Raw genomic sequence first — 27,237 nt, forward strand, 5'->3', positions numbered from 1 at the left:
AACTGTAATTTAAGTAGCTTGGCTTCTATCCGCCTAGTGCTTGTAGGGGAAGTAGTACATGGAGGAAGAACCCATAGATTAGAGTTCAGAAAACCTTAGCTTCTGTTTTTAATGGTTTTAGTGAATCACTATATTTAATTTCCTCTTGGTTCAGTTTTCCTTTTGTAAGATACGGTAGCTTTTCTCCTTTTCTAATTCCTGGGATGTTGGTATTTCATAGTTATAAAAACAGCTTTTGTAAAGCACTTCTTTTTTTAAAAATTTTCTTAAATTTTTTTTCCATACATATGGTGCTACCTATTCAATTTATTAAAAATTTTAATAAACTTAATAATCAAAACTAGTGCTCCAAACTTATGCTGTTCACGTGGAAGGCACCACAAGAAGACACAATAGAGACTGCCTGGCAATAAGCGGTACAAATTCCTTCTATAGAGATGGAGAAATAAAAGGACAAATCTAGTTGTCTAAAAGACAATTCACTGTACACATTTTATTTACAGTTTTGTACACTGTCTTAATATGAATGGGACCGCTTTTCTACTTGAGCCATTTTTTAACCAAAGCAAAATAACCTAAGTAATACAAAGTGTTAAAAAACAGCATGAAGATAAAAAACAGACATACTAATTCTAATTAGGAATGTAATTATGATGTTACATTTTTATAATCCACAATTATGTTTAGGAAATCACACATAGATCACTGATTTGAATGAAATGCATAAATTTGTAGCAAAGCTTTGTAGTTACAAAAACCAAAAAAATTACCAAAGAATGCACAAAATTAATGTTTATTCCACCTTTGTGTCATATTCCTGGATCCTTCACCAATGTTACATGAGGAAAAAAACAAAAGCAAAACAAATGAAAAACTGAAATCAGAATCACTAATGGTATCAAGTAGGGAAACAAATAAATTAAAATCTAGCAGCCATCAGCAAGAGTACAGCAAAGACAATGCTGTAAGAAGAAACAAAATTGCTAGAAAACTGTATGTATCATACTCTTTCAAACCAGCAAAATATGCTCCTGCATACAATGGAACATAAAATTTTTTTTCCTGTAAGGTATAGAAATGCAAGTTCTTTTTTGAATATTGTGGATAGGTAAAATGTGTTTGTAATGGTAATTCTACTAAGCTATTACAGAGTGGGCCAGGAACACACTTACGGATTCTGGGGATGACGTGTACTGTAATTCTTTGATTGGGATAGTGGACACTCTAGCCAAATTAAAAAAAAAAAATCTATGAACACAGAAGTACAAGACAAAGGCGAATGAGACTTCTCTTATATCTTAGCAACATTTAGATGGAATCAAATTTAAATGCAGTCCACTCTGCTTTTGAAGAGGCTCTGGTTCAGCTCCCAAATCTCAATTGCTTGACGCAGTCTCCTATGAGACTGCTCAGAAGGTGTCTTCTTAAACGACAAACCTATTTTTAGTGGTGGAACCGCTCTTAGTAGCTGTGTCTGCATGGGATTGATAACCAGTCACTATCTTTGGAGGAAGTCCTAACCTTTCCTTGTATACCCTCCCTATATGTGTGACAGCCTGTTTTCACATTCAGTAGTCCATATTGCTATCTTATTAACATTAACAACAGCTCCACATACATCATCACTGTAGTCATCAAAAGATTCTCCAATAAGGCACAGCAGTGTCTCTAGCCAAAAGCAATCCAGGTCACTTCGTCTCTGCTGCTTGTTCGATGTAATGAGCCATCCTCGTTTGTTTTTCTCATCTTCCCACATAGGCTCAATACCATCCTTAAAAAGTGAGTAGTCACAGTCAGGCATTAAATTACTAGACAACTGGATGTGGTTGTACAGAGCACAAAAGTCTTCAACAGTATCAAACTTAGAGATCAGCCGAAGGTTTGCTTGCCAAGTTTTGCTTTTATCATTTTTAAAAAACCAGAGTGCCCATCTGTTCTGTAAAGGATGTTTAATATAGTGTTCTGGGTTAGCAACCTCCTGATTAGATTCTGTTTTCTCTTCTTCTGTAGGCAGGGGATTAGGAGTAAGGGTGGTTTCCGGTTCCACAGTCGCCATCTTAGATCGATCTCAATTATTTTAATTTTTTATTATCTTTTCATTTATTTTTTTTTATTATGTTAGTCACCATACATCATTAGTTTTTGATGTAGTGTTCCATGTTTCATTGTTTGTGTATAACACCCAGTGCTCCATGCAATCCGGGCCCTCCTTAATACCCATCACCAGGCTCACTCATCCCCCCAACCCTCTCCCTTATAAAACCCTCAGTTTGTTTCCTGGAGTGGGTAGTTTCTCATGGTTCTCAAAGCACTTCTATATAAGGTTTGTATGTGGTTCTTAGAAAAGAAAGTGAATGTTTACCACCTACCATAGGGAGGCAGGTGACATTGATGTGAATTGTCACAGAAATAAAAAACCTGTATAAATATTGAAATAGTAAATGAATCAAGTATGTAAGTGAATTGCTTGTTAACTTTATGTATAGGCAGCAATGCTAATAACTGGAGTTTTCATGGTGGTTTTTTTTTTTTTTTCCCACACAAAATAACATGTGGCCAGGATGAGATAACAATAAAGCAAGAATAAATACATATTTTAGTGTTGCTTATTAAGTTTAGATATAAGAGGAAATTTCCCAGCAGAAAGCTTATCCAGCTTATGAATTACAGAAATATGATAGGAACATGACAGAAAATTTTTGGATAAAATCATATGCAGTTGTTTTTGAGATAATATCTGTATTTAGTTTAATTGCTTTAAGGAACTTAAAACTGTATGAGTTTTAGAATAATGCCTGTGGTAATTGGGGATGAAAAGGCTTTTTATATGAAGAGAGACTAAAGTATTCTGATTTTTTTATTATTGAAAAGTTAAAAATGATGTATATGATTAAAAAGTTTAACACAATAGAAAAAGTAAAAAATGGTGATAAAACCCTGAGATGTATAAAAATACACATACCAAAGAGGCAGAAGCATGAATTCCCAACATACCTCTTACCTCAGTGGTCATGAGTTATTAGTCACAGGAAGACAGAACAAATGAGATAGGACTAGGTCCTGGGTCAGTCATACATTGACGCAGGTGCTAGTAATGATCATAGAGTCTTAGGCTGTGGTGTGGAACATAACATAGCACAGTTTTGGCCTTTGCAAATATTTGGCAGTAATGGGGGTTAAGGGATATTGAGTTTATGATGATGTAATGGATGAGGGGGAGGGCAGCAGTTGGCAATATACCATTATGAGGTGTCTAATGTGGATATAACTTTGCGTAACATTGTTTGTGCATGTGTATCAAAATACAATTAAGCATGTTCCCTTTTAATGTTAAAATGAAAGTTTTAGTAAGAAGAGTTTTTCTGTGTTTGAATTACTATTTTTTAAGTATGCAATTAAAGATAAAATATTGAAGTATAACATATATAAAGTTTAGCATCGTAAGTCTTTATCCCAGTGAATTTTAACAAGTAGTACTGATGTATTAATAGTTATTATATTAATTGGTATTGTATATGTGTGATACTGTGTGTAATAGTACTATTAGTACATTATTACCATTACCATAATCCCTGTGTAATCCATCTTTATTTAATTTTTTTTAAAGATTTATTTTAGAAAAAGAGAGTGTGTGAGGGGAGGGGGCAACAGGAAAGAAAGAATCTCAAGCAGACTCCTGATCAGGCTGGCTGGGTGAGAAGCCAGTTACAGGGTTCGATGACCCTGACATCATGACCTGAACTGAAACCAAGAGTTGGTCACTTAACAGACTGAGCCACCCAGGCACCCCTTTAAATTTGAGAACAGAATATTATTATCAGCATCCTAGAAGTCCTTTTTCCATGCCAGTGTAATAATACCCATGCCACCTCTCCCAAAATAAACATGATCCTCCCTTTTTATACCATAGATTATTTTTCAATTTTTGATTATGTAAATTAGATTTTATATAAATTGAGTAACATAGCATATATTCTTTTGTGTTTATAAACTTTTTACATTTGTGAGATTTATCCACGTTGTTGGATGTAGCAGTATTTCACTCATCTTATTGCTTATACTGTTAAAATGTGACTATACCATAGTTTATTCTTTTTTCTGTTGATAGACATGACATTTAGGTTGTTTCCAGTTCTGTTTTAGAAAGAGTACTACTATGAATTTTCTTGTAATGTCTTTTGATCAGTATATACAGTTATATTAATTCCATACCTACAGTTAGAATTGCAGGATTATAAGGTGTTCATGTGGTAAGCTTGGTAGATACTGTTAAACAGTTTGCAAAGTGCCAGTACCAATTTACATTAGTAGCAGTGTATGAGAATTCCAGTTACTCCACATTCTTGCTAACAGTTGGTATTGTTTATCCTTTTCATTGTGGCTGTTTTTGTGGATAGTGATGAAATAGCCCTTGTGGTTTTAATTTGTATTTTTCTGATGTGAGGAATAATAATGATGTGTATCTTTTCATATTTATTAACTATTTTGATAGCCTCTTAAATTGTATTCAAGTCTTGTCCTGTTTTTCTATTGGCTTTTTTCTTTTTCTTAGTGATTTCTAGTTGTTCTCTGTCCTGGCTATGTTGGATGTATAGCTTACAGAAATAGATTTGTATCTTACCTTTTTACTATTGTAATGCTATCTTTAATGAACAGAAGTTCTTAATTTATATTAATTTATATTAATTTATATGTGTCAGTTTTTTTTTTTCTTTTTGATTGGTGCTTTTCTTTCTTTCTTTTTTTTTTTTTTCTGGACATGTTTAAGGAATCTTTGCCTGTCCTAGGGGCATAAATACATTTGCTTATCTTTTTCTCCCAAAAGCTTTATTGTTATATCTTTCACTGTTACATGTAACATACACATGGACTTGATTCTGTGTATGGAGCAAGGAAGAAGTAAATATCCCCCCCACTTTTTTTTTTTAAATATGCATATCCTGTTGGCGCAACAGCATTTTAACCAAAAAACTATCTTTTTCAGGTTTTATCATTGTCATAAATTAACAGCAGTCTACGAGTGAGCCTTTTACATCTCAGTTCTTTAACTTTGGCTTAACTTTATTATCTTTGCAATAAATCTTCATAAATGATTGCATAAATAACTTTTCTGTAGGACCTATACAATTTCCTCCTTTTTAATTATTGAAATTGACAGTTTGTGACTTTTTTTCTTCCAGCTTGTCCTGTAGAATCTTGTTTACTGAGGATTACTTTCCAAAAATCAACTTTACTGATCTTTCCAAAAATCAACTTTTGATTCTTCTTCTGAAGTTTTATGATAACACCTTTGCTTGTGATTTCATTAATTCTGTTCTTTTTTAACTTTTTGCCTTTTTTCATATTTAACTTTTTGTTTTTTTGCTAGTTTTTTGAGATAGATACTTAATTATTGTCCCTCTTCTTAACATAAGCCTTTAAGGTCACATAACTCCAAGTATAGCTTCAGCTGCATGTCATTTACAAGTTTTATGTCTTTTCTTCATTATCATTCTTTCAAATACTTTGTTTTCCACTGTAATTTCTACTTTAATTCAAGAGTTAATGTCCTTATAGTTGCTTAATTTTCACATAGTTGTTAATAGGTTTGGTTTAGTGATTACTTGGTTAATTCCACTGAGGCTAGAGAACATAGTCTGAATGATTTCAATCCTTTGAAATCAGGATTTTTTTTTTTTTAAAGATTTTATTTATTTATTTGACAGAGAGAAAGAGAGATCACAAGTAGGCAGAGAGGCAGGTAGAGAGAGGGAAGCAGACTCCCCGTTCAGCAGAGAGCCCAATGTGGGGCTCGACCGCAGGACCCTGAGATCATGACCTGAGCTGAAGGCAGAGGCTTAACCCACTGAGCCACCCAGGCGCCCCAGGATTTTTTTTTTTTTAATTCAGCATATAGTAGTTTTGGTAAATGTGCCATGTTCAGTTGAGATGAATACACACACACACACACACACACACACACACACACTTTTGTTATTGGATGCAGTTCTCTTTTTTATTTAAGATTTTTATCTATTCAAGAGGGGGAGAGATATGGGAGTGTGAGAGAATGAGAGAGGGCACAAGCGGTGGGGAGGGGTAGAGGGAGAAGCAGGGAACCCTCTCCAGTACTTGGTCCCAGGACTCAGAAATCATGACCTATTTTGAAGGCAGATGCCCTGCCCTGGATGCAGTTTTCTGTATAGGTCATTATACTAAAATTTATGCATCTTGGTCATATCTTTTTATTTTTGCTAATTTTTTCCTTTGTTTACTTTTTTAATCAATTACTAAACTAGAGAAGTATGTACAAATTTGCCAACCTGCATGGTTTATATTTTGATGTTCTGTTATTGGGTGTATGCATTGTTAGCTTTAATTCCTGGTGAGTTGGTCCCTTTATTATTATGAAATGCCCTGAATGTGTCTAATAATACTTCTTGTCTAAAAATGTAGTTTGGCTGACATCATTTCTCTTTTGATTAATGCTAGCATGGTACAATCTTTTTCTATCCTTTTACTTTTGACCTTTCTGTGTTTTTTTATTGAAGATGTGTTTCTCATTAGTGTGTTTATTTTTTTATTCATTCTGACAATCTTGATCTTTTAGTGGTTGCCTTAGAGATTACAACACATACTGACTTACTGCAGTCTACTGAAAATATTTTCTTTTACCACTTCCCTAACAATGCTAAGGACTCAGAACACTCGAACTGTACTTACACTTCTCCTGCTTTTTAACTCTTGTCCTGAATTTTCATTGTACATATGCTTTAATGCTCAGTAGATATTATTATTGGTTTATATGGTCAGTGTTTGCTTAGATTTACCCATATATTTACCTGCTTTACTTATACTGCATTTTTATATTTTCCTGTGAGAACCCCCCCTTTTTTTTTGGCTTATAGAACTTCTTTTAGTATTTCTTTTGGTAAACAGCTGTCAACAGATTTTCTGTCTGCTTATCTGAAAACATGCTTATTTATGATTCTGAAGGATATTACTTTTGAGCATAAAATTCTAGGTTTGCTGTGTTTTTCCCAGGTGAAGATAATTTTATCCTCTCAGACTTCCATTATTTCTGTTGCAAAGTCAGCAAAAATTTTATTGTTACTTCTTTGAAGATAATGCATTTTTGTTCTGACAAAAATGTCTTTCTTGGCTGTTTTTTTGTATCTTTATTATGGTGGGCCTATATGTGTGTGTTTTTTTTTCTTTCTTTTTTCTTACTGTGCTGGGGGTATATTGAGCTTCTGGAATCTTTGGATCAATATCTTTCCTTGGGTTTTTAAAATTCTTGGTTATCTTCTCTTTAGATTTTGCTTTTGCTACATTCTCTTTTTTTCCAAAGAGACTCCAAATATATGGTAATTACTTAAAAAAAAATTGCCCTTTTCATTTCTATGCTCTTTTCTGTATTTCTATGTCTGTAGTCTTTCTGTGCTTCTGTAAGGATATTTTCTGTGAGACCTACTTATTTATTAGCTTCTTAACCATATGCCTAATTGATACTAACCTCATATTTAGTTCTCAGTTTTGTAAATTTGCTTTTTTTTTTTTTTTAAAGATTTTATTTATTTATTTGACAGATAGAGATCACAAGTAGGCAGGGGCAGGCAGAGAGAGAGGAAGGGAAGCAGGTTCCCTGCTGAGCAGAGAGCCCGATGCGGGGCTTGATCCCAGGACCTTGGGACCATGACCTGAGCCGAAGGCAGAGGCTTTAACCCACTGAGCCACCCAGGCGCCCCTGTAAATTTGCTTTTTAATCATACCAATTTCATGGTTAAATTCCACCTTTTTATTTATTTTATCCTTTCCTATATTTTCTTGAATCACCACAGTTTCTGTTGATTTCAGATTTATTCCCCTGTGGGTCTGAAATTGGTACTTTGTGGCCTTTTTTTTTTTTCCTTTTGAACAGTTTTGCTAGAGTCTGTTGACCTTACTAGTCTCTCTAAGAAACAACTTTGTTTTTCTTCCTGCAGTTTTATATTATACCTTTGTTTCGTTGTTGTTGTTTTTTGCTTGTTTGTTTTTTTGCTTTCTTAATTGAGTTTTGTCTCATGATGTGCTCTTAATTTTAAGTCAATGCCAGACATTGTGTTTAACAGTTTATAGGGGATCTGAATGATAATTTGCTACAGAGGATAGCTTACCTTTTCCTCTGGTAAGTAAATAGAATGCAGTCAAATCACTTTACTTTTAAAATTTTTAAAAAAGATTTTATTATTCATTTATTAGAGAGCACATGTGGCGGGGGTTCGGGGGTGGGGAGGAGCAGAGGGAGAAGGATAAGCAGATTCCGCACTGAGTGTGGAGCCTTGGGCTCCATTCATGACCTTGAGTTCATGACAGACCCGAAATCAAGAGTCTGATGCTCAGCTCACTGAGCCACCCAGATGCCTTGCAGTCAAATCACTTTAGTCATAAAATTTTCAAATGCTGCATTTTGCTATGCAGAGTCTTTGCTAAGTTTCATATCCCTATAGCTTCAGAATTTAGTAGTCTCTTGAGAGGGGAACTAGTTCAACTTACCATTCACTTCCTCTGCTTTTCCTTTATGACTAGAATCCTCTTCTCATACGTGTTTTACCAGCTTTATGAGACTTATCAAAAACTCCACTGGATTCTTTTCCTCCAAGTAGGAGCCAGGCAGAAGACCTGGGTCATTTGCGTGTTTTCTCAGTTTCTTTGTAACCCCAATTGGGAAATACTCTGAAGGGAAACATGGCACTGTGGCTGCTGATGGCACTCTACTTTCTGTGAAATTTGGGTCCTCAGATTATGAATGCCTCAGTAACTCTGGGATGACTTCAAATGGACAGATTTCTTTTTTTTCTTTGTATTTTGTTTGCTTTTTAAAGTTATTCTTGGTGGAAGGATTATTCTACTGTAAACAGTGTTACAAGTATTAGATGAATACTTCTTGTAAAATAAGCAAAAACCAAACAGTAAACAGTTTCTACTCCTTTATAACTCCTTAATCTCATTATCTTACTGGTAGCCATTGCTATTATTTATAGATAGGTTTGTTCATAAATATATATGTGTAGCACATACATAAGCGTATATATATGTAATGAGTGTTAAGATTATTAAATTTTCAAATAGGCAATTTCTGTTTGCATGTGGGGAAAATGCAGTGTGTATAAGAGAATTATGTGTAGAGAAAGTCATTTGATTTTACTGGTAAGTGGGATCCAAATACCAAAACACATGAACAGACAAATTAAAAAATAGAAGCATACTCATAAATACAGAGAACAAAATGATAGTTGTCAGAGGGGCAGTGAATGAGAGTCTATGCAAAATGAGTGAAGGGGAGTTTGAAAATACAGGCTTTCAGTTACAGAATCAATAAGTGACAAAGATGAAAGGCACAGCATAGGGAACATAGTGGTATTGTAATGACTCTGTATGGTGACAGGTAGTAGGTACATTAGTGGTGAGCAGTGTAATGTATAGTGTTGTCAAATCACTATGCTGTATACCTCAGGTGTATCAACTATACTTCAGTAAAAACAAATGTAAATAAATCAGGGATGAAGTTACTCTATTACAAGCTTTTGGTTCCCTAATTAGCTTCCTAAGGTCAAGTATTTACTGCTTTTTTTTGGTATATTTATTTAACTGATAAATTTTTTCAGAACCTGTCTTATACCAAACACTGTTCTAGATGATTTAAGATAAATAAACAGATGAAGATAGCTTCCCCTTTGGGGGTTTTAATTTGCTGGAAGTAGAAAGACAATAAATGTAATAAATTGTACAAAATGCTAGAGGTAGTAAATGCTAAGACAAAAAAATAGGGAAAAGTTGTTCATGGTAAAGAGGTATTGGTGGTGTCAGAAGGGAAGGTGTGATTTTAAATACGGTGGTCTGAATAGGACTCAAAGAGATTTTTTTGTGCATTCTTTTAATGCACAACATTCTTAAAATTCTTTTAAGTAGCAGCATAGTTTGCTGTTGGATGTACCCCATTTATTTAGTCAGTTCTCTAGTCATTAAATCATTTGGTTTTATCTAATCCTGATATTGTACATATGTACCATGATGATCCTTGTGGTGATGTGAGCATATATGTACATTTAATACTTTGCTTTACTTTTATTTTGACATACTCATTTTTGTGGTGTAAGATCTCTCAGTCATGTTTGTGTGGATTTTTTTTCTATTTTGGCTTTTAAGCATAGACTGTCATGTATCTAGAATTACATATAAAACTACAGTTTTTATAGTTTCATTTTTTAAATAGTTTATCTTGCATTTATTTTGTTACTTTTGGGAATCTAAGTTGATTATTTCCAAATGTCTGATTGATTATTGTAGAACTATTTATTTAATACTTTTTGTGCTGTGCCTCCCATTATATTTTACATTTTATATGTGATAGAGGCCTTCTCTGGAATTGATGTGTGCATAGTAGTTGAAAGATATGTTGCTAGTTGGGTACCTGCAGGGAAAGCTTTGGGGTGGGAGTGAAGAAGAGGAAGCAGGTTTATATAATGTTTTGACTAGAGGGAAGACTTAATGTTGTTGGCGATGTCAAGTAATATCAGGGATTTTTTTGATTTTGAAAATGTAGATTTTAGTTGGCTGGCTTGAAGTTTATTTCTCTGTGCATAACGTAGAGTTATCAGTAAGTAAGACTAAATAATTGCTGAAATATATTAAAGGTAAGGAATATAACAAACCATTAAGTAGAGACTGAGGAATTTTAAAAGAATTTTAAAGAATTCCATAAGTCTGTGATTCAACTAAAGAAAAATGAAAGAGAATAGAGTTGATCATTAAAATATTAGTAAACAGAAGAAAGATGTCAAAGCTAGGAAGTTAAAACATCTGACACATATCCGTGAAATATAAAAATGTTTGAATTAATAAATTGTTTGGAAGTAAGGTACTTGATAATGGAGCTTTTCTTGTTTAAAAACAATGACAGCCAAATATAACCGATGGAGACTGGGTGGCCTTGGGAAAAAAGAAACAGAAAGTAATTAAATTTTTGATTATGCCGGTAATGGCTTTGTCTTCTATGCAAGCACTAAGGTTGTTCAGGAAAGAAGTTGGAGTATCTTGGACTAGGTATTGGTTCTGAACCCTTGGGGGTCTGTAAAGTTAAAATGGTTTTCATAATGCTAAGCCCTTGCTTCCCTTCATACTAATAGTGCACTGGGTGGTAAAACTTTTGGTATTTTAGTGTACATTAATGCAGTGGCACCAGACTGTGCTAGTAGTCATTGTATTTGTCACTGCTGTACACTGGCAGAAAAAAAGAAAACCTGTTTCAATTAAGAATGGTAATAATGTGGCAGTAAGAATTATTTTAAGTTGCAGTCCTTGAGTATTTGTCTTTTTTAATGTTTTGTGTGGTGAAATGGAAAATATACATAATACTGTATTCCTGTGTACACACATAATAGTGTATTTCTAAGTACATTGTCTTGAGGAAAAGCAGTTGTGTGATTGACTTGAGAACAAAACTAGGTGTTGCTTTTATGGCACACTATTTTGGCTATAAAAAATGACAGGCAAAGTATGGTAATTCAGAATTCAGTATTTAATGGACATTTTCTTGAAAAAGAACAAAGTGAGCCTGCCACTTTAAGGAAAAAAACTGACAGTATTTGGTGCTTTCAAGGAAAATTTGAGCTTTAAGTAAAAATTAGAATTTTCAGAACCTTGTATCTTTGAATTTGAGAACTTCCCAAATATTTAATGACTTTTCTGATGAGATTGATGGTTGTTGTTTTAGGTCCTGAAAACCCCCCCTCAGGTTCAATGATTTTCTAGGACTAACAGAACTCAGCAAAGCTGTTACACTTACAGTAACCATTTATTTTACAAAAAGATGTGGGTTAAAATCAGCAAAGGAAAAAGGTGCATACAGCCGACTCAAGATGCAGGCTTCTAGTTTCCTCTCCCACTGGAGTCATACAGACAGTGCTTAATTCTCCACAAACAGCCGTGTGTGATAACACTGGTGAAGTATTGCCAGTCAAGAAAGTTCACCTGAGTCTTGGTGTCCAGAGTTTTTATTAAAGGTTGGCCCTGTAGGTCTGGAGTCCCCTGTGGCTGACCTTAGTTACTCCATCAGTTTGATTCTAGGGTCCCCACCATAAATCACTTTGTTATGATAAATAATCTGGTGTGGCCCAAGGTTCTTAGTAAACAAAGACACTCTTTTGGGGCAGGGTATTTCAGAGGCTTAGAGGTTATCTCCTAGGAGCCAGGCAAGGGCCAGATGTGCATAATTTGGACAACCCCCTGGTGTGCTTTATGATGTTTTGATATTATAAAATGTTAAAACTTCAAAGATTGTCATAGCCCCATGAACCAGTGTTACCAAATGACTATTGCATGATGCTACAAAATATGCATGAGTAAATGATGGAGCAGTGGATCTTAATGGAGCAGAGTATGGAACGTTTAAAGGTATGGTTAGATACTATATTCATCTAAATTTGAAGTAACTGCATTAAGTTAACAGTCTGCTTATACCATGAATGAAAACAATAGCAGCAACTACTTAAATTCAGAAACAGATGAGTATCCAAATAATGTTCTCAGTTTTATTTCTTTTTTTTTTTTAAGATTTTATTTATTTATTTGACAGAGATCACAAGTAGGCGGGGGTGGGGGGGGAGCAGGCTCCCTGCTGAGCAGAGAGCCTGATGTGGGTGGGGCTCAGTCCCAGGACCCTGAGATCATGACCTGAACTGAAGGCAGAGGCTTTAACCAACTGAGCCACCCAGGCGCCCCCCAGTTTTATTTCTACTACGCTAATATTGGTATATATAACCCACATAAACAAATTTCTGTTGGATCCTGTAGTTTTTTAAACGTTTGAAAGGACCTAGAGACAAAAATCTGGCCTAGAGGTAATAAAAGGATGAGATGAACAACTAAACAGAGGGAAGGGTAGGATTGTTAGTGGGATCTCAGAACTGGAATCAGGCACTTGAATGCAATCATGAGTCTAGTCTTTTTTTTTTCCCCTCTTTTCTTTTTTCCTTTCTTTTCTTCTCTTTTTTTTTAAGAGAGGGGGAGAAAGAGAAAATCTTATGCTGCCTCCATGCCCAACGTAGAGCCTAATGTGGGGTTCCATTTCACAACCCTGAGATTATGACCTGAGCCAAAAATCAAGAGTAGGACACTTAACTGACTGAGCCATCTAGATACCCCATTACTCTGCATTTCTACCTCTGTATTTGTTTGCCCCTGTCAGCTTCATTCTTTCTTATCAAAGACTGGCTCTTCCAAGTGATGGGAAGTTTAGTGAACACACAAAACCCTCCTTTTTTTTTTTTTTTTTTTTTTTGACTGCGTATCCTAAAGTGTGATGCTATCAGAGAAAGACTCCTGTAATTCCATGGTGAACAGAGTATTTGAAAAGACAGTATGATTCTGCTTGGTTCAGGTACTTACCTTGGAATGATGAATTTTGACTAGGCCAAGTTCTTCAGAGAAAACAAAAGCTTTCTCAGAAACCATGTTGTTGAAATTGGGGACGAAAGACCTCCCAGAGAGGGCATGTGAGTGTTTTCCTTGAGTGGAATGGCTGCTGAACAGGCAACTCCCAAATCAGCATCTTTGAGTTTCAGCAAGTTGTATGGATTGCAGACATTATGGGAATTCAGAGTAAGGGTGGTTGGGGTGTCCAGGTGAGGGAACGCCATGTTCATAAATAAGTACAGAATTATGTTGCAGCTCTTACTAATGGCCAATAAGCAAAAGCTTCCTTTTAGAAATTTAGTGTTTTAAAAGGAGTATGCTTGCTTCTGGGGTTTTCAGATCTGGGGTTCTCAATCTGGAATAAGTATATCTTGACCGTTGAACAACGCAGGGTTGAGCTCCACTAACATGTGGATTCTTTTCAGTAAATACAGTATAGTACTGTAAATATCTTCTCTCTTTCCTATGATTTTCTTTCCTTTTTTTTTAAGATTTTATTTATTTGACAGAGATATCACGAGTAGGCAGAGAGGCAGGCAGAGAGAGGGAGAGAGAGAGAGGAGGAAGCACGCTCCCTGCCAAGCAGAGAGCCTGACTCGGGACTCGATCCCAGGACCCTGAGATCATGACTTGAGCCGTAGGCAGAGGCTTAACCCACTGAGCCACCCAGGCGCCCCTTCCCTATGATTTTCTTTGTTTGTTTGTTTGTTTTTTTAAGATTTTATTTATTTGACAGACAGGACTCACAAGTAGGCACAGACAGGACTCACAAGTAGGCAGGGAGGCAGGCAGAGAGAAAGAAGGAAGCAGGCTCCCCCGCTGAGCAGAGAGCCCAATGTGGGACTGGATCCCAGGACCCTGGGATCATGACCTGAGCCGAAGGCAGAGGCTTTAACCCACTGAGCCACCCAGGTGCCCCCCCATGATTTTCTTAATAACATTTTTTTATTGTAAGAATATAATGTAGAATACATAAACATGCACAGTATTTTTTAGTTGGCTGTTTATGTTATCAGTTGGGTTTCCCAGTTAAAAATAGACTATTAATAGTTAAGTATTGAGGGAATCAAAAGTTAATGCAGATTTTGTACTGTGTGCAGTTGGTTTTCCTCTAACCCCTGCATTGCTTGGGGGCCAGCTGTATAGAGTACTGTTTAATATCTCATGTTAAGATGCTTCATATAGGAGAGGATTGAACAATTGCTCCTGACATTTTTGTATTTTATGTACTAGTAAATAAAAAGCAACTTGAGGGGGTGCCTGGGTGGCTTACTTGGTTAAGGGTTTGCTTTCTGCTCAGGTCTTGATGGAACCCTGCATCAGACCCCCTGCTCAGTGGGGAGTCTGCTTCTCCCTCTGCCCTTCACCCCACTCATGCTCTTTCTCTCATTTTCTCTTTTTCAAATAAATAAAATCTTTTTTTTTTTAAACAAGCAACCTGAGAATAACATTCTTGTTTTCCATAGTTTTTATATATTAGTAATGAAGCAGATTAAATACTTCCTAGCAGTTATGGTTATTTGTTTTGCTTAAGAAATAATGTTGATATTAAATAGAATACACCCTAGGTTAAAAACCCTCCTAATTTTAATAAATCAGTATATGTAGGTTGATCTTTTCTGTTAGTGAACGTTCAGAATTTTAATCAAAAGTTTCTGTGGCTTTTTAGACAATTTATTTGTAATTCATTAAAATTTAGCAAAAAATGGGATAGTAGGTGTTCAGGTCTATCAAAGTAATAAATTTTATTTATTTTTTTAAATTCATTTCTTTTGAAGATCTTTATTTACTTTCCAGAGAGCGAGAGACAGAGTGCGCACAAGCAGGCAAAGGTGCAGAGGGAGGGGGAGAAGCGGGCTCCCCGCTGAGCAAGGAGCTCAATGAGGGACTCCATCCCAGAAGCCTGGGATCATGACCTGTTCTGGGATCATGACCTGAGCCAAAGGCAGACAGATGCTCAACCAATGGATTCACCCAGGCATCCCCAAAGTAATAAATTTTAAACAAATGTTTTTGTGGATAGATTTCAGGGAGCCATTAATGTTTAATTTCTTTGTGGTAGAATGCCTCGAGACCAGATCTATTTATATGAAGAGACAAGCTAGAAGGGTATAAAGTTAAAGCCAATATAGGAATAATTATTAGCTTGTACCATGGCTCTTCTGCTTTTAACAAATGCTTCTAAGGTATCATTGTTCTGGCCGTGGTACCTGGAAAACAATTCTTTCTTTAAACAGTGATTATGGTCATGCTACTGAGGACCTTTTTGTTTCATAATGCACTTGAAGCAATGTAAAATATAGTTGTAGAAAAAATTTTTTAAAAGTCAGTGGATAGCTTATTCTCATTTGTAGATAAGCAGTAGATAAATGTTAAGTTTGATAATGACAAACATACTTCAAAACTTAAACCTTTTTCTTTTTTGTCTTTTTCTTCTCTAAATTCTGTACCCCCTCCCCGCCCAAAGAAAGACTGGAGCCTTTTGTGGTAGCCTTTGAATGGCAGGTTGAATAGTTCATACCTCATTTGGTAACAGCCATTTGTAGACTTTTCAGTTGTTAGAGGGAAGTGCTTGAGCCTGTGGTTTAGGAAGAGCCTGTTGGGAAGATGAACCCTTCCACAGTTGTGGGAAGTGTGAGAAGGAAAGAGGGCTTGAACTAGAGTAATTGAAGAGGGAATGAACAACTGGAGAATAATTTGTATATTGCAACTCCGGTGATGTTGGAGATGCCGCATACAAGTTGGCGCTAGTACTATGGCTAGAGAGATAGGAAGGAATCAGAGTTGCGAGTCTGAAGAGTCTAAGCAGGTACCTGTTAATTTAGGCCTGATGCTTAGGAGGAAAGTCCGGTTTAGCGAAAAGAATTTGGGGAATCATTCTCATAGAAGTTACAGTTTGAACTGATACTAAAGTACTGATATTTCCATGAGTAAGAATGAATAGGGAATAGAAAATTCTGAGGGGAAAAAAAAAAAAAAAACCTCACAGGAACTGCTTTAATTTTAGGATGATATTTGGCTAAATTGCATTATCTTTCCACCTTTATTTTTTAAGTCATATAAGAAAAACACTTTGAGAAAGTGCAGAGGGGAGTGCCTAAACATAGTAGGTGCTTAAAAAATACTTGTTGAATGAATAAATGTAATTTGTCTGGATGTAAGAGCTTATAGGGGAATAAATGGGAGAATTTTGAGCTATGGTATAATGCCCCCTGCCGGCCACGGGGTTATGGCTGGGACCAGATTAGAGAATAGAACTTAGAATATCTTGAACTTTTAAAAATGTTCTGTGAGATATATTTCTGAGGAAGTGAAAGAACTTCAAGTAATGTAAGTTTCTAGTCTAATTTCAAGCATATATTCTTTACTTCTTTTCGCTAAGAAGTTGATGTGTAAGGAGTATTTTGAGTAAGTTGATGTGTAAGGAGTATTTTTATATCTGTATGTAAACTTTTTTTTGCCTGTACTTTTTCCTTTGCCTGATGACATCTTTCGCACTTTCTCAGTCCCTTTCTTTCTGTGAATCAGTTGCTACTCATCTTGAAGTTTCCATTTAGCCATCACTTTTTTTTTTTTTTTTTTTTTTTAGGAAGTTTATTCTAAAATCCTAAGACTGATGTTTTTCTTTATGCTCCCACATTCTGGAGCTAGATTGCACTTTACTAGACTAGATTGCAATTGTCTGTTTGGTCTGTGTTCTCCACTAGATCATAAAATTCTGTGTCACGATGGTGTTCATTGGTGTTAACTTGTTTTCTATCCCGTAGCACGATGCTTGGCCATTGTTTGTTGGAGATAGCTAAATAAAAGGCAATTTTAGACTAAAGTGTGCTTTTAACCTACAGATTCAGTGTTTTAAACATCTCTTAAAATACAGGTTAAGAAATGTTTTCGGTGCAGTAGGTAGCCACTAACTGACCATTACCTCCAAAGTTTTAGAATGAGCATTGTGAAATTAAACAGTGTTTCTTTTTTACATGAAGGATTGCTTCAAGGTGGTTTACAACTATGTTGCAGCAAGATGGCCACAAGTCATTTCCTCCTGTTGTTTTTCATGAGCTCAGTTACTGTTATGACATTCTAATTGTTGAGGTTCTAAGAAAAACTCAACCATAAGAATTGGGAGTTTTTGAGGAATGAAATTACACAAAAGTGATTGACCATGGAGGTAGGAATTTGTTAGCTTCCTGCTAGTAGGTACTATGCTTTTTCTTTCTTTTCTTCCTCCTTTCTTTTCCTCATTTTTCCTTCTGCCCCTTTTAAAAAAAATTTTGAACATGTTTGATTAGTGCATAACATTTTTGGAGAGGGTGTGGCTTTTTCTACTCTTCCCTATCTGTTATCTAGGGTAAAGGGAGTTAAGGGTAATAAGAATGAGGCTATCTTAGTCGAGTGCCTTTTAGTATAAACTTTTGCCTGTGTAAGCATTGTGCTGGTTCCCATCTTTCCTGTATTAGTCTTTCAGCAGACTGAATTTTTGGTGGGTAGGTCACATAGCAGTGCTTTTCTTAAGAAATACTCTCAGGGTTAAAACCTCTTTTGGACTCTGTAAATATGCACTTGGAACAAAAGGAAATAGAATTTCTACTCTTGGTTTGAGTTACTTTGATCTAAGATATATAACTAAACACACACAATATTTTCCTGAACACATAAATATACTCAAGATATCTAACACATACACATAAGCATTACATATACCTACCATTTACATAAGCAGTTTTTCTTCAGGTTTAAGTGGTTTAGTTGGTCTAGGGTAGAGAATGTTTGAGGAGTCTTACAGGGGTACACTAGCTTATTAGTCTAGTGGTTGTTCGAATGAATTTACTAGTGACCAAATTTTAATCTCTCTGCATTCACTTTTCTTAACCATCAGCTCAGACTGGGTGACTGTAAGAACTCTGTTGAAAGGAAATATGGGGGCTTTAAGGGATGTATGTTAGTTTTAGCAAATCTTTTGTGTCTGTCATACCACCTTGAAATAACCAGTTCAATTTCAGAAAGGACAAACATGTATAAGAAAATCTGATTAGCATCTTGGAGAATTACAAAAACACTTTAAGAGTTTGTAGTATGGTCAGACACAGAATCCCAGGTGATTTAGGTGTCAGAAGAGATTTCTTGGCAAGTGGATATCTGCATATACATTTCTCCGTAAGAACTCTGGTGCCTGTCAGTGACTTAATTAAGAGGAAGAGTATAGTGGAAAGTAAAAGTGAACTGGGAACTTCAATTTAGTTTCCTTTTTAAAAGGAAGTATGTTGATGGTGACACTTTTAATTGTTTTCTACTGTAGTAGACAGTTTCCATTTAGGAATGTCAGGTTAGTTTTAAGTAATTGTATAGTTTGAATGAAGTGTCTGTCTATATTCACCGCCAGCTGGGTTTCTCATTACATAGATTTCTGTATTATTCTTCCTGTCAGGAGAGACAAACTAAAGAGCACAAAAGCGTCTATAAGGCCCCTCAAAAGTCTTTTTTACCAATATACAATATGAGGTTATAAATATAAACAATTCATGTTATTTCAAATTTAAAAGTAAAAAGATTTCTGTAATTTGTCCAACTTGTCTCTTTTATTGTTGACTTTTTAAATATATAACATCATTTTGGATGGGATGATATCTTAGATAAACTGATTATGTAGTTTCTATTGAAATCAAGGGACTCTGTATCTGCCTGTAAGTTTTCTCAACTTGAAGAAACAAAGAACATTGTGGGGGGGGGGAGGGAAGCGAGGAAAACTGAGAAACAGAATGTTAGCTATGGAGAACAAACTGATGATTGCCAGAGGTGAGGTGGGCCAGGGGATGAGTGGGATGGGTGAAATAGGTGATGGGGATTAAGGAGTTCCCTAGTGATGAGCAGCAGGTGATGTATGAAGTATTGAATTACGATATTGTATACCTGAAACTAATATTACACTGTATGTAAGTAACTAGAATTTAAATGAAAACTGGGGGGAAATTAAAAAAAAAAAAAACTGGGGGAAAAATTACGAGGCTTGCTGAGAAAAATACATTTTACTTATTAAATTTCCTATTTTCTTTTCCCTACCTCCTTAAAAGAAAAAGACAGGGGTACTTTACTTTTAAATAGGAGAACATTAGATACTTAATTATTAAAGTGCTATATTTGTAACATTTAAGTTACAGTATCTCAAATGCATACTTTCTTCATCATTCCTCCAAAGAATCTATCCACTGGAGAAAGAATGGAGCTCTCCGAGAGTTTTCTTCTGGAGTTGCCAGGAGAAATGGAAGAATTTCTAGTGTGTGAATACAATGGCATGGCCAGTCCCACTTAATATGTATGATCTGTAATGTTCAGAAGAATTTTGGGAAAAGAACTTTTCTCTTAAAAACAAGGATTTCAGAGCACCTGGTGGCTCAGCGGGTTGAGCCTCTGCCTTTGGCTCAGGTCATGATCTCAGGGTTCCTGGGATGAGCTCCACATAGGACTCTCTGCTCAGCAGGGACCCTGCTTCCCTCACCCTCTCTCTGTCTGCCTACTGTGTGATCTCTTTCTGTGTGTCTGTCAAAGAAATAAATAAAATCTTAAAAAACAAAAACAAAAACAAGGATTTCACAGATACAAAGATTGGTTTCTAGGGTTGTCTTTCCAAAGTTTGCTGGAAGGTGAAACAAGACTGGGAAATGGAAGATCATTGGAGCTTAGGTGATCTACAAATTAATCATCCATTAGGCCACAGTCATAAAATTTGGGATTTTCATTGATGAAATTGCATTAATCTGTCCTGTAGTCTTTCATATGTGTATATAAGTTTATATGTATTATTTAATCTAATAATAATATCAAGCCAGCTTCTATGAGGTAAATACTGTCATTATATGCCTTTAATAGAGGAGAAAACTGAGGCTCAGAAATTAAGTCATTGCCCCCATTTGTACAGCGAGGTGGCAGAGCTATAATTCAAACAGAAGCAGGTTGCCTCCAGTTAAATAGAATCTGTAAGTACTTAAGCATTATGGAATTATAGCGTATGTAGTAGTTTTTCATTTTTATATTTTTCTTTGAAGGAGTTTAGGACAATATGTAAATTATTCTGAGGTTGAGATGGAGATTGTTTCCCATATTTCATAAGTGATGATGGGAAGGTAACAAAATGGAGAGGCTTGACCAGAGTCGTGGAGGTTTCTTGTTAAGTCTTCATCTTACCAGTTGGTTGAGCTTCTTCTGAAGATGTTTGGGAGTTGTGAATGTAGCCATCCTTCTTTGAGCTCTGACAATCTCCATTATTTTCATATATTTTTTAGACCTGGCTAGCAGTCCTCAAAGATCAGAACTTGTTTATTACTGACATTGAAGAAGATTTTTTTTTTTTTTAACATTGGTAGGGAGTTTGAACTAGACTTCTACTAAAGTTTTTTCCAGCATTATACTTTATGATTTGACACTTCTTCCTTCATTCAACAAATGCTTTTAAGATTAATACTACTATGTGCCAGGTACATCCTGAGAAGTTAAAATTGCCGTAAATGTAATAAGCAGAGTAACAAATTTACTTTAGGTAATGCTGACCATAGATATTTGGTAGTCTCATGTTGCACTCAGAATATCCTCATACCCCAATGCAATACCAGTTACTCTGTGTTCCTTAGAGGTATTCTAGATTCAGTTGCATTTCTTCTTGTTGTTGTTTTTTAAATTAGTTGAAAACTGTCACCAGCAAAACTACTCTTAACGAGATATAATAAGACTTTGATTGTAAAGATTGTCAAGAAACAGTGGGAATGATCAGATTTTTTTCATTTCCTTGTTCTGTTGCTACTGTACTATGTGTACAAAGTGTAGCATTTTTGTTAAATGAATCTTAAACTGATATCCACTAGGGGCACATCTACTCTAGGTGAGTTCACATCTTTGGTATGAGGGTATGTTTTGAGAAGCCATATTCCACATTATTTTTTTAATATAAAATGAATTTTATTACAAATTTCAGAAAGTTAAAGTAGTAATTTTTTTTTTTTTGGCCCCTGGGGTTAAATATAATCTGTAATGATTCTCAGTGACAAATTGGCAGCTTAAGTATTCTGAATTTCCTTGTAGATGAAATTTTAGGTTTATCAAAAAGTTCATGGGTTAAAAAAGGGTTGAGGGACATTGTTTTAAAGACCCAAGGACTAGTGCTCAGTAGATATAGGGCGTAGGTTCTATTAATCTGTGAAGTACTTTAACCAAATCATATCACATTGGAATTGTGATCTACTGATAAAATACTCATTCTAGCTGTATATCATGATGCTATGTGCATTTATAATAAAATTATTATTTTGCCAAGCATGTTGCTGATATTTTTTATTTCCAAGTTTTTAAATGGGGTAAAGAATTGCATATTATAACATCTTACTTGAAGTGCTTTTCATGCTTTAATAATATATTCAAAATAGCTGTACAGATACATTAAAAATATTCTTGTTAGTATGATTCACCTTAATTTCAAATTAACAGTAAAGATAATTCAGGAAAGTCTGAGTTTTGATTAAGACAATTCAGTCTTTTTGTTTGTTTGTTTTGTTTTGTTTTTGGTAGAATAGCCAGTGACTTTTAACAGTGGAATTCTAACATTTAGAGGGTCTGACTTAACTATATCTGTGCTCATCCAGTCTATTACTGGATAACTTAAAGTCAGTTTATAATCATAATAAATAATTGACTTTTTTTTTTTTTTTTTTTTACTGTAGTTGACATACAGTGTTACATTAGTTTTAGGTATACAGCACGGTGATTTGACAGATTTATACAGTATGCTGCACCACAAGTGTATCTACCATCTGTCACCATAGTTCTAGTACAATATCATTGACAGTATTAATTATGCTGTGCCTTTTGTTTCCATGACTTACTCATTTCATAACTGGAAGCTTGTATCTCCCACTCCCCTTCACCTGTTTTGCCTATCCCTGACCCGCCTCACCCCTTTGGCAGTCTTGGTTCTTTGTATTTACAGGTCTGATTCTCTGTTTTGTTTTGTTTTTTGTTTTTTTTTTTTTAACTTAATTAAAAAATAAAAATAAAAAATGATGAATTGACATGTTTGCATCGTTGTTTGAAGCTTAATGAGCTTTTGACATAAAGGGAATTACTAGTATTCAAGAAGCAAAGTTTGTTTAAAATCTGTCTTAGGGGCGCCTCTGTGGCTGTCCTCAAGCATCTGCCTTCAGCTCAGGTCATGATCCCAGAGTCCTGGGATCAAGCCCGGAATTGCATTAGGCTCCCTGCTGAGTGGGAAGCCTGCTTCTCCCTCTCCCACTCTTGTGTTCCCTCTCCTGTTGTGTCTCTCTGTCAAATAAATAAATAAATAAAATCTTTAAAAAAAAAAATAGAGTCTGTCTTAAACTGAATACCTGTGTTAAAGCCAGAATCATACAGAAATACAGAGCTAAAAACTAAAAAATCACAAATACATCTTTTATATATCAGTAAAAGTTTTTAGTCAAGTATTTTTTATAAATGAGTAATTGTGTAACATCTCATGGCCTTTTATATCATCTCATGGTGGGTTCACAAGATGGAGATTAAATGAAATTTTTGAATCTTGACATTTAGATAAAACAGCAGAAATTTAGCAGATAGAAAGTACATAAAAATAGGAGTTTTGCTTATAATTGTTTTAAATTTTTGTCTCTTCACTGTGTAAATCTGCTCTGTGGCATAGCTTCATTGCTTTAGGTAATAAGTAATGTACCAATTTTGTATTCTAAGGACATGTTCCATGTATTTTCACAACTAAGTAAATTTCTAAATTTTTTTAAATGGTGACTTTTTAAATCTCTATTTTTATTATTTTTAATTAAAGATTTTGCTTACTTATTTGAGACAGTGAACATGAGCCAGGGGGGATTGGCAGAGGGAAAGAGAGAAGCAGATTCTGCACTGAGCAGGGAACACAATATAGGGCTCCATACCCTGACCCTGAGATCATGACCTGCGCTGAAGGGAGACACTTAACCTACTGAGCCACCTCGGTGCCCCTCTAAGTAAACTTTGTCCTGATCATATATGCTTCAATTTTACCTCATCAAAGAACTTTTAATCATCATAAGTCTAAACTTTTACTTTCACATTTAAGAAAAGAGAAAACAGTTCTTGAAAGTTAAATTTACTTGTCAGTAGCCTTAAATATAATGTTTGAACTGAAATTAGAATTTTAGAAGAATGCAGTGTTGATTGTTCTTTGCCTTTTTGCTCTAATACTAACAGCTTATAATTAGGTTTTTCCTATTAAATTAAGATGAAGCTTTGTGATTAAGTTTTTCATTATTTCATTTCAGTCTTATGCATAGACTTCAAATAAGTGAAAATTCTTTTGATAACTTTTTTTTTAAATAAACTAATGAGTCAAGAATAGTTAGCTTTCCTTACAGCAAGCTTAAAAAAATAGGAAATTTATAAAAATAGTCGCAAGACTGTAATAGTTTTGACTATTGACTTATGGCTAGATATTAATATATCAATGCAATATGAATGTTTTATTGTTTTTCTGTGAGTGTTTCAAGAAAGACTACGAGTATCAAGGATGAGTTGGGATGACTAACATATTGAAGGTGTAAAAATATTTCATGACAATTACTTTGTAGAACTATTACCATGGCCATGTGAAAGTTCCAGTATGTTTCTAATTATGCTTGTTTATATTAATCCATGAGTCTTTTATAGGCATTAATTGGTAGCATGGGTGATGCTAGAATTAAAACCAGTCATTTAAGCAGATTATCTGGTATTGTGGTAGGTAGAACATATTTAAAGTGAGAGTAAGAAAGTTAAAGGGACAAAGATATTACTTATTTCCACATGTTTGTTAAATAAATTTGAAGAATTAAGATCAGATATGTGGTTATGGAATAAATAATCTTAAGACCAAAGGGAATAATCAGCTTCATGTTGAAATAGGAAATTAGAACACTAGTCTTTTGAAAGTGTCATTCTATTTTCCTGTTCTAGGGCACAGATACTGAAATGGAATAAAGTTTTATTTTCTTACAGGTATCATTTACCTTGCTTGTTATGTCAAGTGATATACTTAGGAACTTAAGCATAGAGAGATGTAGTAATTGTTTCCATTTGTCCATCATATTCTTTTCTAAATAAAGATTTGATTGTAATAAATGCTTATATCTTGACCAGGTAGACAATCCTGGAGGTAGAAGATAAACAGAAATGGAAGAGGTTTATATGTGAGATGATTAGCCCTGAGTTGATAGAAAAAAATTAAAAACTGAGTAAATGATTTTTTTTTTTTTGAGAGACTGAGAAGTTAAAAACAATTGAGTTAAAATTGGAGTAATCTACTAAGAGTAAAAGGTAAATGTGTAAATTATACTTAGGTATTTGAAACCTCTAGTAGTAAGTTTTTCAACTACCACTATTAATTTTATAGTTGCTGTTTGTATTTTAATCACAACTCTTTTTTTCCCTTAGGTGGTATCATGGAAAACTTGATAGAACTATAGCTGAAGAACGCCTAAGGCAGGCAGGGAAGTCTGGCAGTTACCTTATAAGAGAGAGTGATCGGAGGCCAGGGTCCTTTGTACTTTCATTTCTTAGCCAGACAAATGTTGTCAACCATTTTAGGTAAGTCTTTATTTCTAATATGAGGCTAAATAATATAGTGATTTTGCTGTAGTGTTCTTAAATATGCCTGCTTTAATAAGGATGAATGTTTCATTGATATTTAAATGATGGGGAAAGTGATTTGTTTTCAATTATGCGATTTAATCAGAAGATTATAGAGTAGATATTATTGAATGATTGCTTTTTTGTTTAAAAACAATATTGGGCACTACTGTGCTAATCTCTAATATAATTACCACTTTTAAAGTATAAAGAATTATGAAGAAACTTTGAGTGGTAAAGCAGAAATAAAGGAAATGTGTATTTTTAGACTACAGAGTAACAAAATATAGGAAACAGAGTCAAGATGTGTGCCCTCTAACTCATTTTGCTTCACTGTTCTGAAATTCTTTGCAAACATTCATGTCAAAGGTATGTAGATTTTCAAGTACAGATGCCAAAGTCTGCATACATATACATACCTATATTATTGTCTTCTATTTCATTTTTATGGGAGACATTGAAAAAAAAAATCATGTATTGCCTATCATGGTAACTGATAAATGTTTATATGCCATTGACTTTCAGATTTTAAGATAAGTTGTAAGAGCACTTTATACTGCACATAGAATGTGAAATTATTATAATACTCTAAATATTTTGAGATCTGTAAGCTACTTTTAGCTAGAGAAACTTATTAAGATTGCTGTTTAGTCTTAAATATGAAAAGTGAGCAGAGGTATCTGAAGATAGATTTATAAATACTGCAGTGAATTATGTAATGGGGTTTGTAAGTTAGATACGTATTTCATATCTATCTCATGTATGCATATGTATTTTTAGAAGAAGTAATCTTAGGTAAATTTGCATTGGCAGATGTTAGTAAGTGGTATTTTAATATTAGGATATAGTTTAAGGAAGAGTATAACCATTAGGGATGTATAATTTCTTCAGAAATTGGTCTTTAAAATTGGCTCTGAAGGTTTTTGTTATACTGTATTTTTTTCCTGTACAAATAGGATTATTGCTATGTGTGGAGATTACTACATTGGTGGAAGACGTTTTTCTTCACTGTCAGACTTAATAGGTTATTACAGTCATGTTTCCTGTTTGCTTAAAGGAGAAAAATTGCTTTATCCAGTTGCACCACCAGAGGCAAGTAAAACTTAAATACAGTATTTTTCAAAAATTCAGTATTTTTCAAAAATTTATAATTTCACTTTACTAATGAGGTTAGCTCTTGTTCAGTTTCTTATGGTATTTATTAAAATTTAAGAAATATGTGTTGTTTTAAATTTTAATTCTGGTTGTAATCTCAGCAAAACTGATATCCTTTTCAAAAAAAAATTTTTCCGTAAGTTTGTATTTAAGTTGCTAGATTTTTTTTTTTTTTAATTAATACTGTATGGTGATAGCTTAACAGATGTTTTTAAGTGAATGAGCAGTAATGACTGATATAACATAGTGCTAATCCTGCAGGTGCTGCAAGATTCTGAAATGCCTTTTAAATCATCAAAGAAAAGTTAATTTATATGTTCCATGTAGTTCATTTAAAATTAAATGGCTACTCATATTACTTGATAAAATCATTGGTTATACAGTTAAAAGAATTTCTATTAAAAAAAACCCCAGAAATAAGACAAGTATTTCTAGGCTTTGAGTATTTAGAACCTTACTGAAAACAATTTGAATGATCCTGTGTTCATAATGTAGATTTTTGTTGTTTTAAACTTTATGTGGATATACCTAATTTGACTTTGACATAAAACGGTTATTTATCTTTTATAAATCTTTTTTTTTTCTTATTCCTAGCCAGTAGAAGATAGAAGGCGTGTTCGAGCCATTCTACCTTACACAAAGGTTCCAGACACTGATGAAATAAGGTATTTTAGATTGTATTCTCATTTATAGGCATTTGAAATAGGCATTTGACAGACTTTGAAAATTTAACTACTCTTGGGCTGGGAAGGTCTTGGACTTTGAGGAAATAGCATGTAGCAGGCTAGCAAGTTCCTTTAGTATTGAGTTCATCATTCCTGTACTCCTGTGTTTGGCTTGTTCAGAATATGGATTTGGATCAGAGTGGCCACAGTGAAGATGACAGGTGAAATAAATTCAGATTTTATTAGACTGTCTTTGACAACGTAAGGATAATTGTTATATTCTGTACTCTAATTTATATTACTCCATGGCATTTATGTCTCAACTGTAATTTGTACATAAATGATG

At 34.5% G+C, this 27,237-nt stretch overlaps 1 protein-coding gene and 1 pseudogene across 2 annotated transcripts in view; one reads left to right on the forward strand and one right to left on the reverse strand.

The window, feature by feature from the left end:
• Positions 1-27,237, forward strand: part of LOC111148287 (RAS p21 protein activator 1) — a 116,101-nt gene that overhangs the window by 31,074 nt on the left and 57,790 nt on the right. Inside the window, exons 2-4 of the mRNA XM_022504767.1 lie at positions 24,877-25,029; positions 26,028-26,163; positions 26,821-26,891. Coding sequence (XP_022360475.1) covers positions 24,877-25,029; positions 26,028-26,163; positions 26,821-26,891 — 360 coding nt within the window. The remainder of the gene's footprint in view (positions 1-24,876; positions 25,030-26,027; positions 26,164-26,820; positions 26,892-27,237) is intronic.
• Positions 1,425-2,062, reverse strand: LOC111148289 (annotated as a pseudogene). Its single transcript, XR_002640685.1, has one exon. The product of XR_002640685.1 is annotated as a eukaryotic translation initiation factor 4E pseudogene (transcript).

Source organism: Enhydra lutris, unplaced genomic scaffold, assembly GCF_002288905.1.
Source record: "Enhydra lutris kenyoni isolate GAN:26980312 unplaced genomic scaffold, ASM228890v2 scaffoldscaffold19, whole genome shotgun sequence".
Classification (NCBI taxonomy): domain Eukaryota; kingdom Metazoa; phylum Chordata; class Mammalia; order Carnivora; family Mustelidae; genus Enhydra; species Enhydra lutris.